This window comes from Lissotriton vulgaris, chromosome 6 (genome assembly GCF_964263255.1).
Source record: "Lissotriton vulgaris chromosome 6, aLisVul1.2, whole genome shotgun sequence".
Taxonomy (NCBI): domain Eukaryota; kingdom Metazoa; phylum Chordata; class Amphibia; order Caudata; family Salamandridae; genus Lissotriton; species Lissotriton vulgaris.
The window spans coordinates 1,047,826,888-1,047,844,617 of NC_141694.1; the positions used below are offsets into that span (position 1 = coordinate 1,047,826,888).

The 17,730-nt window shown below is 48.7% G+C and overlaps 1 protein-coding gene across 1 annotated transcript in view; it reads left to right on the forward strand.

Moving 5' to 3' along the window:
* Window positions 1-17,730, forward strand: part of NUP133 (nucleoporin 133) — a 1,523,409-nt gene that overhangs the window by 1,445,649 nt on the left and 60,030 nt on the right. The window contains exon 25 of the mRNA XM_086927107.1: window positions 12,985-13,073. Coding sequence (XP_086783233.1) covers window positions 12,985-13,073 — 89 coding nt within the window. The remainder of the gene's footprint in view (window positions 1-12,984; window positions 13,074-17,730) is intronic.

Sequence of the window (17,730 nt, forward strand, 5' to 3'; positions counted from 1 at the left end):
TTGTTAAACAAAAAACCTATCATCCGGGTTGACCGTAGGGCCGTGCGGGTACTTCCTTCTGTTTAGCAGGTTCCTGACACTAGGTCGGTTACTTTTGTCGATTCCTGGGAACTCCTGGGAATTGATAATCGCTACTCAGAACGAAGTGCGTCAAGAACGTTACGGACGGTTTTTAGAGGATGGAGTTCTTTAAGCTGTCGGAAGTAGAGAGGATGTCGGCGCAAAGTTCAAAATTGCATAAGGTTGTACAAACAAAATGTTTTCTGTTTCAGGTATTCCTGTTGTTTCTGACTGTTTCTATGCTACTGGTGGGTGGAGTGTATTTTGGAATACAGTCGTTATTGCCTTCTACTTCTCCTTCTCCTGAACTGATTTCTGTTTCCACTGTTTCTCCACATTCCTTTCATCTTCTGCCCCAACATGAACAGGTTAGACGTGCGGAATTCATGAACAACTCCTTTGTTCAGCTCCTACATCAGCATCAGTTGGTGATGAATACTACTAACTGTTGGGTGTGTGGGTTAATGCCACATACCATGGATAAGGGTATTCCGTATTTGGTTCTTCCTTACAGCTCCCAGGGGTCGGCTCGGGCATTCCAAACTATGTTCCGTAGTGCACTAGATTCCTACCCCCATCGAGAGCCACGCTCTGCAAATCTTGCTCCCGGCCCGTACCACAAGACTTTGGCAATAGCGATTGCTGACTTAGATAGATATTTTTGATGCATCGCTTATTCCAGAGGAAGAGGTGCGAGCATACAAGGATCTGAGTGAGGCTGAGTATAGTATGTCAGTGGGTGATAGACAGCTTAAGAGCTCGTCTCCGATCTGGATCGTACCCCACCTCGGTAATTTCTGCTTGAAAGGTCTTGGTTATAATCCGAGAGCTCAGCTTGGGAAGAGTGCTTGTACTGAGACGTACGTTTTACCGATGCTCTCTTCCCCTGTCCTCCTAACTGCCAAGGGTACCTACTTTGTATGTTATGATCGCGCTTATACGTGGTTGCCCCGTGATTTTTCGGGCACCTGTTATATTGCGAATCTTTTGCCACCGACTTTCACAGTTGCCTCGGATTATCACAAGACTAGAGTTGTGAGAGGCGTTCTTAGCAAAGAGGACACTGCCGGTCAAGAAGCAGGAGACTTCTTTAAGGGTTTCCTGCCGTTTTGGGGACCTATGATTAATAGTAGGAACCTGAGACAGTTGACTCGTGTGGTAGAATCAACTGCTAACATAACTGCAAGTGCCCTTGGTAATCTGACAGCAGAGCTTCAGGCGGATAGACTTATGACGTTGCAGAACCGTATGGTTTTAGACGTTGTACACGCAGATAGAGGTAGTGTGTGCAAGGTGATCCATTCGAGTTGCTGTATTTTCATTCCTGATAACGCTCCAACTGTATATCAAGACATCTCGAAGTAGCATAAGATCTCCGAGTCTATACACGTGGACGTAGGTAATTGGACGCTACTAGGATGGTTTTGGGGCCTGATGTCGACTTGGGGTTGGGAGATTCTGATGATCGTAGGGGTTGTTGTGGCGTTCTTGTTCACGTGTTGTCTTTGCGTGCAGTGTGGTCCTGCCTTATGTGGCCTCTGTGCTACAACGTGTATAAGACGGCCATCTGTTACCAAAGAAGCATTGATGGATAGAATAATGTTGCAGCAACATCTGAATGATCTGATGAATATCGAGATCGATTCTGATATCGACTAGTGCTTGCCTACATGAGGGCAAAAGGAGCGTCTGAGGTTCCGTGAGAATCGTGATGACGTTTTTACTTGTTCGAAAATGGACGAGTTTGGTATCTATGAACCGCAAATGACGAGCTTAGTGGGTGTACGCGTTTTCGCTACACTACTTTGCACCGTTCGTCTTATTCGTGGGTTTCTCCATCTGAACCCACGGGTTCCATTTTAGATACGGCATCCATTTTGTTTCTTGCCCTCAAGTAGCCAGCGAACGGACACTGTCCGCTTCGTGACCCTGGGATTCCCAAGCTCTTGCGGAAGACACATGTTCCTTTGAGGGTATCTTTATGACGAGGGGGGTGACACAGCAAAGGCAGATGGCTCCGCTCGAGGCTCATCTTGCCGTGCCGGTCTATTGTTTCAGTCGTGCATGCATTAGGCACGAATCCTTTGATCCTACAATCATGCTTCCGATATTGCCCCTACACTCTTTCAATCTGTTACCTGTCTTTGTTTCTCTTGCACCTGTTTCTGTCTCTTCACTTAAATCGTTTATGACTAGAGTGGAATGTGCCTAATAGTGAGATAGCATGCTTTTACAGTTGGGAACCGGCGATGTTACTGTAATTATGTTCCGGGCTTCTGAAACATGAAAACAACCCTTTTGAAGTTTACTGTGGGAACTGAGTTGTAACCTTTTGTTCACTATGTTGTGCTATGACGAAAAGGTGTATAAAAAGGAGCGATCCACGTTTGCAATTTGAAGCAGTCTCTCAGAACCTACACTTTGTGTACTTCTTGCGATCTCTGTATCCCTGCAGTAAATAAACGCTGATCTTTGACGCCGAAGGAAGTGTCCCGTGTCTCTGTGATTTGTACGCCGGAACAGGTAACCCACGAAGGTTTCAGGTGTTGTCCCCTGGCACCGCTGGGCCTTAGAATAGCCCAGTCCTTCATCCCTTTTCAGGTGATTTCTCTCTTTACGCAGACTTTCCAATAGAGTCATGACTTTAGGGGTTTGACGTATCTACCTGTGAAGCCTACCACATTGTATCCTATTAATCAAATGGATCGCAGCATAACTGTAGCTTTATGGAATCCGTGATGGGCTCCCGTGTTCCCACTACTGACTGTACTGACATGATATTTATTAATCAATTGTATAGTGAATGTTTCCAATCCTGATATCTGGTTGGGACCTTCTGTGCCCATATCCTCAAGGCTAACCACAGCTTCTTCTGGCAGGACCTTGACTGTACTCGTACTCCACCTTAGGCGTTTCAGATTTTCAGTGGCAATCTCCCACTGTAGAGCAATTACCGCTTTGTGTTTATGTGGGGATATGTCTACCCTCATTACCTGGTGATGAAAACTCTCCTTGAGATGGGATCTTCTGAAATCTCGTACTTACTTGTATAGTTAGAGGGTCACCAGTGTGTAGTCTAAAGTGGAGATCGATTTGCCTGAAGCTCTTGTCCAAACAGGGGGTGGAATGTCACCCGGCTTTCGGACATTCAGGGGGAGAAGGCCAATTAATTTGCAAACCTTCACTTATTCTTCACCTATCTTGTCCTTTTCATTTTGTGAGGCTTTTTTTCCACTGGGAGTATCCCAACTACTTCAGCATGCTCCTCACATGGGCAATGAAAGAAATTGGGATTGAAGTCTCCCAAGTCTAGCCAATGCGATTGATGGTATGCGTTTTTTAGGCAAAGTAAGTCCGCTGCAACCCTTTGTGCTGCTATTGCTTTTCTCTTAGGGTATACATACGCATTTATATGGACAAGAATTTAGTCTAAGTTCTTGACCCAAGCATCCATTCTGAGAGCCAGAAGACTTGAACCATCCATGTACATTTCCACATCCTCAGCTGACTGTTTGGAGTTGATCTAAGTTGCCTGGTCGCCTTTCGCCCTTCCGAATATGCTGCTTTTCTCTGCTGATTTTCTATACTCTTCATAACCAATGAGTGGAATACTACCTTGGGCCCAGGTTTCCTGGAGCATTATTGTATCGAAAGTTCCCACATATTGTACCACCACCGGATCCTTGATCTTTGCCCGCAACCTACTTATATTCTAGGAACAGATTGTTAGGCCATCCCGTTCAGAGATGACCGGCTGTTCCACTGTTCAATCTTTACAGTTCGCAGCCTGCTATAAGTATGTAGGTAGCATGCACCAGTTATTTTGAGATTCAAGATTTGTTATCAATCTTCACTGTTTGCAGAGCCCTTCTAATGTTAATTCAATTGTGACCTTATTCTGTGCCGACACCCTTTGATTGTGGCCTATGTGAGGATATCCTCCATTTGCCTTTCTTAGCACTGATGCGGTGGTCACTATGTTCTCATCGGGATACTGCTCAGCTGATAGCATATTCAAATTAGTTGCCCACAAGCTGGTGTTTTTACTCCTCGGTTGTGAGTCCCTGTTGTGTTCGTCCATCTTGAACCTTTGTATTGGGTCCCCCCCTGGGGGTACCTCTCCATAGACCCTCCTTGATCTCATCTAACAAATCCTGGGAATTGGATGTCTCAGCATTATTGAATTCTGGAAAGGACTGGAGTCTAGACTGTGGGTCCATCAACACATCCAAAGTGTCTGGGTCAATCCTTTATGTTGGGTGCAATTTATCGTAAGGGTGCGCTGAGACCCTTGCCAAGCTTATCCTACCAGTACTGCTGATGCTGCATTATCTTGTCCTATTTCCTCAGGGCCATCCTCAGCAGACCAGCTATATGGTCACAATTCTTTTTAGATCAAAATTGTTGGTGACAGGGGGATGTGGGTGAATGTCTTCCCCTTTAACTTCCTTACTCCCAGATATCTTCATGTGCTTAAGTCTCACTTGATGTGCTTGATGCACTTGTTGCACTGATGAAGGTGAAGACTTGTCACCTTAGTTACTTAACATCTGAAAGAAATCTGTTAATTTTTGTGTTTTGGGCTACTCCAATGGATCCTTATCCCCCCCCGTGGTTTGATGCCCTCCCCGTGTACCACTGCACTGTGAGCTATCTGTAACCTGCCAGATCTCATTCTTGTGCAGTTTATGGATGTGACGTGTTGTGACCAGCAGCACGTTTCGCAGAGATCTTGGACTGAGACCTGGCAGTGTCTGTTCGTACCATCTAGGTTTAAATCGGAAGCACAAGCATGCCAATGACGCTGCCACACCCTTCCGGTCTATTCTGGTTGTCTGCATCTCCCACTCTTTTGTACTCTTTCTACTGGTAAATGCTAGATGATATATGATTCTGGCTAGCGTAGAACAATATGTGCCACAATATGCCACAGTCTAAGTTATAGTAGGGGGCCCGAGCATGCCGATGGCCCCGACACACCCTGCCAAAATATCCTTGATTATTTCCACCTCTACCCCTTGGGCTGTGGGGGTGATCTACTCACTCTCCTTGTGCATGTTGAACAGAAGCAGTCCCACAAATGGTGACAGCTATTTAAAATATTAGATTCATCATTTTTCAATTCTTAATGGCCAGATTCGGGTGGGGGGTAATTTAACCTGATTAGAAACCACACCCAGCCTGGCCGAGCTGCTTCTGTGATGCAGGACCCCTCTATGCCTTAAAGCATGTTTCTCTGGCCGTTATAATTGTGATTACAGGCGCAGCAGTGATAGATCACCTCTTACGGCTGTTAACATTCTTTTATTTGCTGCCAACCAGATACTGAAGACCAAAGAGGCAACGAGTTTAAGCTGACCAATACATGGGGAAGTGCTACGCAAGCAAATGATGGACGGAATGCTGAATAAATCATACATTCACCCCCAGTCAAGAGATCTGGGTTAAAGCCATCGTTCTTTTGCTCACCAGGGTGGACCTGGCCTGGCAGTTCGGCTGGACTGTTCCTTTTGGGTGCAGGGTCAAGACTGATTTGCATATGGCTGTGTTCAGACTGGAATGGCATAAGGAGCAAAAAACGATAGATTTAGGCCCAGATCTCTGACCTGGGGCGAATGTATGACATTGATATGCATTCTGTCCATCAATCTTTCTTTTTTGCAACATATGGGGAATGGCATAGTGAGGGTGCACACTGTTGTTACCTGACCATGCCGATGCTTCTCAGCCTCTTTCATCTTCTCCCCTTTTCTTCACCACGCTTGGAGGTTGGGGCGTTTTGGGATGTTTGGAGCATCCTCCCCCTCTGCTCCGGCTCCCAGCCCCCTGGTCTCTGACCTGGGAGGAAGGATGGAGGCAACTGTCAGTGGGGTCCGACAAGCTGGATGCTGAGGGAGAAGTCACGGGCTGCAGCTCTCAACGCTGCTCCTGGCTCCTCTGAACCCCTGATGAGTCACTTAACGCGACGGAGCAGGGAGAACCATCCGGTTACTCTGGTAGGGTTGGGTCGCAGGTCTTAGGCGAAGGGGTCAAGGTGTAGTGAGAGCAAGCCAAAACCTGCCGGGACAAGCCCGTCCCTCACGGGCCAGTGTCTCACTTGCTTCGCAAAATTCCGGATCTGGTGTGGGCGTCGATCACAGTATGCGTGCACTAGTGGGCTCGGGCAACGGTATTTGGACAAAATATTGAGTTGTCAATATCGGGAGGCATTAATGTTGTTGTCAAGAATATAATTTTTTTTTCAGGTAAGCAATATCGTTAAGAATACCGTTGTTGTAAATATCGTTTTCAATAACGTTGCTGTAAAGAATATCATTTTAAAATTAATTTTATTTTTTTAGCTTGTATATTAATTTTGTGTGTTAGTATTGTTTGTATAATTGTTATTTTTTTTAAATATAGTTCTTAATTTTAAGTGATTTAGAATTTTGTATTTAATTGTTAATAGTAATTTATAGTGTTGTGGCTTGTTGGGGGATAGGATGAGAAGTTGTCATTTTTAATATATTAAGTATGTGATTGATATTCATTTTGTATATTATGTAATATTAATTTATTATAGTTATAATGTATGTGCTGGTTGGTAAATTTGTAGGGGTATAGGGTGGGAAGTTAATTGGGTAATAATTAACAAATAATTTCAAACTTATTATTGATTAATTATTCATTATGTAAATTGTCTAATCATATATCTTGAAGGAAGGTTGCTCCCCACGCCGCGTAGCTCCACCTGACTGCGCCGTGTCCCTGACCCAGCTGCTGCTGAGTTCGAGGCCCTCCTCTACCCGCAAGCTACCACCTGCGCCTCATCCCTGGTGGCCATTGGTAGGCCCTTAGGTTTGTTTTCCGCATTACTGGTTCTCTGACTGCTATTTTTCCCCTGCTTGTTGCCTTGTTGCTTGCTGCCTTGTCGCTCTGTGCTTGTTCCTCTCCCTCGCCGATCCCGCCGCTGCGGCCCCGCCCACCGTATCTAGTATACCTTGCTGTTTTGTATAATATTGTGAATTGCATCTCTGTTCCTTTTGTACTGTATTGTGATTGCATCTCTGTGCCCTCTTGTTATTGTATTGTATTCGCATCTCTGTGCCCTTTTTCCGCCTCTGTACCCTCGCCGTCCTCCCCCCCCCGTGTTTCCCGCCGCTGCGGCCCGCCCCCGCTCCCATTGGTCCGCTCCCCCCTCCCAGCTGCTCCTCCCTCCCACCTCCTCTTCTTATGGCGGTCGCTGGCGTGCCTAAGGCAAGCCCGTCCGCGCCTGGACAGCACCCAGCGCCAGAACCCCTGGCCCCCGGAGACGCCATGACGCCCGACTGCACTACGACGCCAGCACCCTCCACGCACTCAACCCCGGACGAGAACAAGCCTGCTACTGGGCAACACCGAAGCGCACCCAGGGACCCTTCCCCTGCCGGAACTGCAACTTCACCAGCACCAGGCCTGCCATACCGCCGACCGAGGAACCCAACTACCTCAGATGCATCCTCCTCAACACCCGCTCAGCCCGCAAACACGCCATCGAGCTCTAGGACCTCCTCGACTCTACCTCCCCTGACATCGTCTTCTTGACCGTGACCTGGCTGAACCCTGCCTCCACACCCGACATCGCCATCGTCATCCCGGAAGGATACAAGATCACCCGCAGGGACCGCGCCAACGGGATTGGAGGAGGAATCGCCATCATCCACAGGAACACCCCCAGAGTCTCGACCAACACCGACGACACCCTCAGCACCGCCGAACACATGCACTTCCAGATTCCCACCAATCCCAACACCACCCTCAGAGGAACCCTCGTCTACAGACCCCCAGGACCCAGAACACTGTTCAGCAACTCCATCGCTGACTTAGTCAGCACGCACGCCCTCGCCTCCCCAGCCTACATCCTTTTAGGAGACCTTAACTTCCACCTCGAGAATAACAGCGACAACTCCACCACCCTGATCGACAACCTCGCCAACCTCAGACTCAAACAGCTCGTGACAACACCCAACCACACAGCCGGCCACACGGTCGACCCCATCTTCACCGCAAGCCCCCACATCTCCTTCAACCACACCACCGAACCCCACTGGACCGACCACCACTGCATCCACTTCACCTTCAGGAAGCCCACCACGCACCACTGCACCCAACTGCTGCCCCGACGCTGCTGGAGCAAAGTCACAGACGAACAGCTCACCACCGCCCTCGCCCAGAATCCACCCGCCGACTCCACGGACCCAGACATCGCCGTCCGCAACCTCAGACAGTGGATTTACGACTGCGCCAAAACCCTCGCCCCGCTCAAAACACCCGCCAACAGCCACACCAGCAAGAAACCCTCTTGGTTCACCGAAGACCTCCAGGCCTCCAAACAAACATGCCGGAAACTAGAGAAGACCTGGCTCCGCGAACGCTCAGCGGACAACCACACAGCCCTCAAGAACGCCACCCGCAGACACCACAAGCTCATCAGAGCCGCCAAGAAGGCCTCATTCAAGGACCGCCTGGATAACAATGCACACAACAGCAAAGAGCTCTTCAGCAAGGAACTCTCCAACCCCAGCTCAAACACCAACGACATCCCGCCATTGCAAGATCTGTGTGACTCACTGACCACCTTATTCCACCTCAAGATCATAGACATCCACGACCGCTTCAACGCCACAACCGCCTCAACCATCACCGCCTCCGCACCACCACCTGCACCAACCCTCTGCTCTCCTGGACCTGCGTCAACGACAAAGACACCAACGACACCATGAACACCATCCACTTTAGCTCACCGCTAGACCCATGCCCCCACAACATCTTCAACAAAGCCAGCACAACCATCGCACCCCACCTCAGCAAAGCCATCAACATCTCCTTCGAGACTGCAACCTTCTTGGATAGCTGGAAGCACGCCGAGATCAACGCTCTGCTCAAGAAGCACAAGGCGGACCCTACAGACCTCAAGAACTTCCGCCCCATCTCCCTGCTCCTGTTACCGGCAAAAGTCACAACTGACACTCTACCTCGAAGAAAACAACATCCTCGACCCATCCCAGTCCGGCTTCCGCAGCAACCGCAGCACCGAAACCGCCCTCATTGCCGCCACCAATGACATCAGGACCCTGCTTGACAACGGAGAGACAGCAGCCCTCATCCTCCTGGACCTGTCAGCCGCCTTCGACACGGTCTGCCACCGCACGCTACGAGCACGCCTACATGATGCCGGGATCCAAGGGAAGGCCCTGGACTGGACCACATCCTTCCTCTCCGGCAGAACTCCGAGCGTCGGCCTCCCCCCCTTCCGCTCCAAGACCACTGAGATCTGCTGCATCCCCCAGGGCTCATCCCTCAGCCATCGCTGTTCAACATCTACATGGCATCCCTCGCCCACGTCACCCGTCAACACGACCTCCACATCATCTCCTACGCCGACGACAACCAAATGATCATCTCCCTCACTAAAGACCCGCATATAGCTAAAACCATCCTCCACGAAGGAATGAAGGCTGTCGCCGACTGGATGAGAAATAGCCGACTCAAGCTAAACTCGGACAAGACAGAGGTCCTCATCCTTGGATCCAACCCCTCGGCCTGGGACGACTCCTGTTGTCGTCCTCACAGCTCCGTCACCCACAGACCACGCACACAACCTGGGGATAATCCTTGACTTCACCCTCACCATGACTAAGCAGGTCAACGCCGTCTCTTCATCCTGCTTTAACACCCTTCGAATGCTTCGCAGGACCTTCAAGTGGATCCCCACTGAGACAAGAAGAACAGTCACCCAAGCTTTTGTCACCAGCAGACTGGACTACGGTAACGCCCTCTACGCAGGAACAACGGCCAAGTTCCTGAGACGGCTGCAACGCATCCAGAACGCCTCTGCATGTCTGATCCTCGACATCCCCCGGCGCAGCCACATCACATCCCACCTGAGAGACCTACATTGGCTCCCCGTCATTCAAGCTCCTCATCCACGCACACAAAGCCCTCCACAACACAGGCCGAGCGTACCTCAACAGACGACTCAGCTTCCACGCCCCCACCCGCAAGCTCCGCTCCGCTGACCTCGACCTCACCTATGTCCCCCGCATCCGAAGATCGACCGCCGGAGGCAGATCCTTTTCCCACAAAGCCGCCAAGACCTGGAACTCCCTCCCCACCAACATACGGCAGACCCAAGACGTACTGGCCTTTAGAAGACTACTCAAGACCTGGCTCTTCAATCAGTAGCAGCACCCCCCACCCTCACAGGTGAGTAGTGCGCTTTACAAGTGTCCGAATTGATTGATTGATATTTTAGTTTTATTTCAGGTCCTGGCTGCTGGGTTTGTAGGGGTATAGGATGGGAAGTGAATGAAGTAATGGTTTAACAATCAACAATTATTACTAATTGTTGAATTGTTTAGTCATTTAATACATTTTGTAATACTGATCTATTTTAGTTGTGGGTTGCAAGGTTTGTCGGAGTATATGGTGGGAAGTTTATTAAATAAAAAATAGTAATACATGTATTATAAAATATTCAATTGATTATTAATTTTGTAAATGATGTTGAAAATGTTAAGGTGTGGATTGCTAGGTTTGTAGGGAAAGTGAATGAAGTAATTAAATAACCATTATTTTTATTTGAAAATTAATTATTACATTGTTTCTGAATTTGTAAATTGAATAATTGTTTTTTTAGATTTTATATATTTTTTTTAAGTAATAATGCTTATATTTAGAGTTTTATATTTTTTCTAAGTGAATAGGGCTGTTCAAATATGTAATGAAGTGAAGTAGTTTACCTACTATTGCTTAGACTGGAGTAGGAATAGTAAATCTTACCGGTCTGAAATCCAATGCTTTAATTACTGTTGCACAGACTGGAGTGGGAATAGTAAATTTAAACCCTCTGTCATCCAACGCTTTTCCTATTGTAGCACAGACTGGCGTGGGAATAGTAAATTTAGCTCCTCTGAAGTCCAACACTTTCCCTACTGTTGCACAGACTGGAGAGGGAATAGTAACTTGTAACCCTTCCGAAGTTCAATGCTTTTCCTTCTGTTGGGCTGTTTGGATTGGTATTTATATATTTAACCCCTCCGAAGTCCTATAATTTCTTTACTAATGCATACACTGGGGTCGTAATAGTATATCTGTTATTCGCGGACTTCAATATGTTTCCTAATATCAGTTAAATAATTTTTTTACTAGTATTTGGTTATAATTTAAAATGAATAGTATTTGTTTATATTTCTATGTGTTTTTAACTTTTTATATTTTTGATATGTTTGTTTTTTTTAAAATGTAAAATGTTATTTGTTTGGTAATTAATGTAATGTTTTGGAATGTAATTGTTATTATTTTTTGTTTCATTATGTATATGTGTGTGTATGTATATATATTATGTGGTTTGTACAGTAGCAAATTGAAAGAATTAAAATATATATATAATGTAAAATATTTTTTATAATTGTTGCATTATATGTGTATATATATATATATATATATATATATATATATATATATATATACACATATGTATGTGTGTTTAAATAAGTATATATTTGTATATAGTATAAAATATTACATTTATTTAATTAACATTATAGTAATTGTATATATTAAAATATTAAGATTTACTACTATAAACTACATATATACTAAGAAACAATGATTTGTATGACTCTGACCCGTCAACTACAGAACCTCATTGTTGCTGAGTCCTGATGAACCCGCCCTCCTCCCCCCTTGGCTACGCCAGCCATGGCGGCAGGCCACAAGCGACTCGTCTAACCTTTTCATGATGTTTTCATACTTTTGTTGCATCCTAAGTCCACAATTGCTGCAATTTATACCATGTCTGACTTATTTACATGTCGATCAGTCGTACGACCTTTTTGGCTCTGAATCGCCTCTAGATAGGCGCAGTCATTGGACTTCCTGTAGTCATTGTTATACAATTCGTCTGCTACACCCTCTCCTGTTAAAGCTTGTTTCTTTACTACTGGCAAGCATGTATTCATGATGTAAGGGCTTTGCTCGGATTGTCTACTTTAAAACTGTGCAAAATGCTAATTAAAAAAAAAAGATTGAAACCAAAAAAATAAACCGTATTTTGTATGAAAAGATTTTGTTTCTTCAGTATTATTGCATTTACCATTAAAACGATAGGAAATTGATAATTTTATAAACAATATGTTTGACACAATATTTCTGTTAAGCAATATTGTTGATTCCGATATTATGTCAGTGATCCTAAGGCAACATCACCCTTTATACTGGCTTGAGAGCGGCTAGTGCACATGTTCTGCTGGAGAGCTGTTTGGTACCACTTGGTCTTCTGCACATAGTTTTGCAAATCATTACTTATTTAAGCTCTGATGTTGTCCTAGTGTGGTAGATCTCTTGCTCAACTTGTCTTGTTGTGGGGTTCTTTTGTGTTATCGAAGGTGAAATATTTCAAAGGTAAGGATGTGTATAGGATAAGGTATCTATTAGTAGGAAAAGATTCATATCTTCAATTGCAGTGGCCATAAGAATCTACAGATTCTTAATCCTCCACTCAACCCCCCTTCATGTTCCTCTGAATATTCATTGGCTGTATATATCTGGGATCTCAGGGACATGGGTGCAGCAATGCTGTTTAAATGGGTTTTGTCCCGTCTGCCTAGCACCATTGCAACACCCAGGGAAATAAGTAACACTGAAGCTTGATAACACATTGTCCATCCGAGCTAACATTAATGAACGTATGTATTTTTGTATGTTTTCTCTTCTAGAGTGCAATGCATGTCTATGATCTTTAAGCATTTATTATTATATAGATTAATCAATTTCTTCAATTTGCCTGAAGTATATTTGACAAAAATGTGTGTTTTGGAATGTTTTTATAGGGATTCAGATTTGAATAATCAGTTACGTTCCATAGAAGCCAATTTATATGAAATCCCATTGTCTGTTTTGCAGCTGGACCAATTCAGAAGATAGCGATGATCCAATTGAATCTTCAAAGGACACTGTGTTTGTAAAAATCATACACAAACTATTGAATGAAGGCAAGTAGTTGTCTTGATCCATCCTATATATGTATCTATGAAGCACATTTAATAAATGTACCATGGGCGTTGAAATAGTCAAGTGACATGGACAAATTGTAAATCTAGCTTGCCTATTTTCCTGCCTATCAAAGCACCGGCAGACCCTACTCTGTATCGGGCATAAATCTGACTTTTTCCAAACTATTCATAGATTTAAACCTGTGTTCTGTTATTTAATACATCTACCATATTTCCTCCACTAGGATGCGTTGTTGTGCCTTAAACAATGGATGAAGCTTTTATTAATCAAGACCAACTTTTAAATGTGAGCAGGGTATTGTCAAACGGTAAAATATTACCTTGAATGTATTCTCACCCTGCTACAAGCCCATACTGTGAGGCAGAGTTTAAATCGAAATGGCACATTCTCTGCGCCTGCAACAGGCGTAAACAATTTGAATAGCTTGAATATTTAAATTACGGAACTTTAATATTTGAGCCTAATTAAAGAATCGGAAGTAAAGCATTTTACCTAGTCAGCGAATCACGATAAATTGAAACTTTTCAATTGGTTTTTTGTAGCATCCAGAATGTTCTTTTCTAATTGTTATACCTACGTCCTAGCTCCTTTTCTTGCTCAAACATTTGGTTAACCTGCTTAGACTGGAAATTCTATCTGTTAATTCAGAATTTTGCCTGCCTGTACTCCGAGCTTTCTCGGATAGCCTCCTGGGCATAAAGAAATTTGGCGCCATCCCCCTGGAGAACAAAATAAGGTAGCAGGGCGTCCATTTTGTGTATGCACGTCATTCACACATGAGAGCAGTAACTGACCTCTGAGCGCACATATCTGAAAGAGTCACGTTAGTGATAGATTCCTTACCTTAGAATATCCCCAGGCGTCAGACTGGATCCGGAAATTTTTGCGTAGCAATACCCCTGCTCGTCGGTAGGCGTCGTCCGCGGCTCCGCATCATAGTCGGCGTCGTTAGCGCCGGAATCACGTCGTCGAAGTACTTAGACGCCGCCCTGGCGCGCTGACATCAGTTCTTCTTTTTTCCGCGCCAGCTAGCGCAGATCCGGAGAAGCTCTACCCCTAGTCATTTTTTGACTAAACTTTTTGATCTTTTTGATCATTTCTTTACTCGAGTCTTCGACCCGATCGGTGCCGGTAGGGATGCCAGAGTTCAAACCCTGCTCAAAGTGCGACCGATTGATGTCGGTTACCGACCCCCATCGCCGGTGCCTGAAGTGTTTAGGCCTCGACCACCACGACCGCACCTTCTCCGACTGCCGGGCCCTGACGTCTAAAGCTAGGTCCCGCAAGCGACTCGAGCTCCGGCAGTCGGCCCCGTGCCGTTCCAGGTCCTGGTCCCACGGGAGGTCGAGGGACCGGTCGCGGGGTCGGAGTCATCGCAGCTCCGGGAGTGGACATCGGTCGTCAGGATCCTAGTCCTCAGGTAAGAGGCATGAGAGGTCGGAGAGACATCATCGTTCCTCCGACCCACCCCGATGCTCGCACAATGCGGCCGGGGGTTCGGGTGACACCACCCACGCGGCTCCGACAGAGTCGCAAGCGTCGCCGCCTGCCCCACACCTTCGGGTCCCTGGGCACGGCACGGCGCGTCGCCGGAGGAGATCGAGCCGTACCTCATGGCCATGAGGTCCCTCCCTCCTCAGCCGGGTTCCGTGGCGCCTCCGGGCCCAACGGTCCCGGCTGGAGGCCCTAGCGGGTCAGGTGCTTCGGTCCTGACGCCGTCGGGTGCTTCGGCCCCGGCGCCGCTGGCGACTTCGGTCCCGGCGCCGCAGGACCTCACCGGATCCGCTTCCGGATCCGGGTCGTCGCCGGTCGACCTCACCAGCGCCAGCCCCGCGGGTGTCACCCCCTGCGCCCGCTGTGGACGCCGTCCTCAATCTTCCCTTCGGTCCGACTCTGGCGCCGGAACGCCACTTCCGACGGCCTTTGGAGATTTTTATTTCCATGAGGAGGCCCCGTCTGTTGCCCCTGTTTTACAGGAGACGGGTGACGGGGGTGACTGGGAGGGGTCTGAAGACCCTCTGGCATTGGAGTGCCAGTCTCAAGAGGACTGGACATAGGAGCTTGGGGAGGTCAGTGGTATTGACACTTCGCCAGACACTGGATTTGTCTCCCCTCCCACTGTGGCTACGGAGGAGGGGTCTACTTACAGTGTAGTGTTGACGAGGGCGGCCAAGGCCTTAAACCTTGAGCTCCCCGTCGCGGCCGTGAGGACTAACCTCCTCACGGAGGTCCTCAAACTGCAGACAAGCTCCAGTGAGCCCCTGCTGCCGTTCAATGAGGCCTTGTGTGACGTTCTTGTGGGCACTTGGTCCAAGCCCGCCACAGGTCCGCCTGTGGATAGGAACGTGGCCAGACGCTACCGCCCGGCCCCGGGCGACCCTTGCTTTTTGTCCACCCATCCCACCCCGAGAGCCTGGTTATCCAGGCCTCCACTTCCCAGACCGCATTCCCGACGGTTCCGCCCGATCGGGAATCCAAGAGATATGAACAATTCGGGAAGATAGTATTCTCGTCCCTGAGTTTGGGGCTGCGGTATGTCAATACCGCCTGTTACTTAGGCGCTACACCCACACTCTGTGGGACGTGGTCGCGGACGTGCTGCCACAATGTCCGGAGGAGGTCCGGGCTAAACTCGCCCAAACCCTTGTGGAGGGCCAAGATGCAGCGCGATATTCCATCCAGTGTGGGCTGGATACCACGGACTCACTGGGCAGGGCGATGGCAACGACATTGGCGGTTCGACGCCACGCCTGGTTAAGGTCCGCCAACTTTTCGGCCGATGTTCAGGCCACACTTCTGGACATGCCGTTCGATGGCTGCCGCCTCTTTGGCGACAAGGCAGACCATGCGCTTGAGCGTTTTAAGGACTCCAGGGCTACAGCCAAGTCCTTGGGCCTCTCGGCCACACGCCAGCAATCGGGTGCCTTTCGCTCCTTTCGTGGCCACGGAAGGGGCGCCCCCACACGTGCTGCCAGCCACGCACCGCAGAATGTTCAACAGCGCGGTGGCGGCCGTGGAAACCGCAGTGGCGGCGGTTGGGGACAACGGCGAGGCCAGTCCACACCTCCCTCCGCAGCACCTGCCTCAAAACCTTCCTAGTCAGGCCCATGTGACGCCAGTGGGAGGCAGGGTTCGCCATCACCTCTCGGACAGGTGGGTGCTGCAGATCGTCCGAAGGGGCTACTCCCTCCCCTTCGAGGCGACCCCTCCAGCCATGCCACCGCAATTCCACCACGTGTCGGGGGATCACTTGCAACTTCTGCAAGAGGAAGTCACGGCCCTCTTGGCCAAGGGGGCCATTGAGCGCTTTCCTGGGCCAGAAGTAGGGTGTTGTTGTTACTCCCACTACTTTCTGGTACCCAAGAAGGGCAAAGGGGGCCTACGCCCTATCTTGGACCTACGGAACGTCAACGGCTTCCTCCGGAAGGAAAAGTTCAAGATGCTGACTTTGGCTCAGGTCTTAGCTGCCCTGGACCCTGGAGACTGGCTGGTAGCGTTGGACTTGCAGGACGCTTATTTTCACATCCCCGTCCTGCCGGCCCACCGGCGTTACCTGTGGTTCATGGTAGGTCACGAGCACTTTCAGTTTACCGTGCTCCCCTTCGGCCTTACCAGCGCCCCACGGGTGTTCACGAAGGTGATGGCGGTGGTCGCAGCTCATCTGCGCAGGTTAGGGGTGTCAGTCTTCCCCTACCTCGACGACTGGTTGTTGAAGGCGGGCTCGCCCCAGACAGTCGTCAGCCACCTCCAGACTACGGCGGACCTCCTGCACTTGCTGGGGTTCTCCATCAACGTGCCGAAGTCGCACCTGTGTCCCTCTCAGAAGCTCCTCTTCATCGGAGCGGTTCTAGACTCGGCACAGTTTCGGGTTTATCCTCCCGAACAGCGGGTTCAGGATATTCAGGCTCCGATTCCGATCTTTCAGCCTTTATCCCGAGTCTCGGTCAGGTTGATGCTGCAGCTTCTGGGACTGATGGCCTCCTGCATCCTTCTGGTGCATCACGCCCGGTGGCGGATGCGGGCTCTGCAGTGGGACCTGAAGTTTCAGTGGGCCCAGCATCAGGGCAACTTGTCCGATCATGTCTTGATCTCGGAGGGCACTGCAAGGCAGTTGCAGTGGTGGCTCACGGACCGCGATTGGGTCAGTGGCAGATCCCTCTCCCTACCCCACCCGGAGCACGTGGTTGTGACGGACGCGTCCCTCCAGGGCTGGGGAGGCCACATGGGAGAGGCGGAGATCAGAGGCCTCTGGTCTCCGGCGGAGTCCCGGCTCCATATCAACCTTTTGGAGCTGCGGGCGATTCGTCTAGCACTGAAGGCATTCCTCCCCTCTGTCCTGGGGAGTGTAGTGCAGGTGTTCACGGACAACACCACCGCCATGTGCAACAAACAGGGCGGGGTGGGGTCATGGACCCTATGCAAGGAGGCTCTCCGCCTCTGGCAGTGGCTGGAACGTCAGGGCCTTGTGGTTAAACACCTGGCAGGTTTTCTGAACGCCAGGGAGGACAAACTCAGCCGTCGGTGCATGATGGATCACGAATGGCATCTGAACTCGGACGTGGTACAAGGCCTCTTTCAGCAGTGGGAAGAGCCTTGGTTAGATCTATTCGCCACAGAAGAGAATGCGCAATTTCA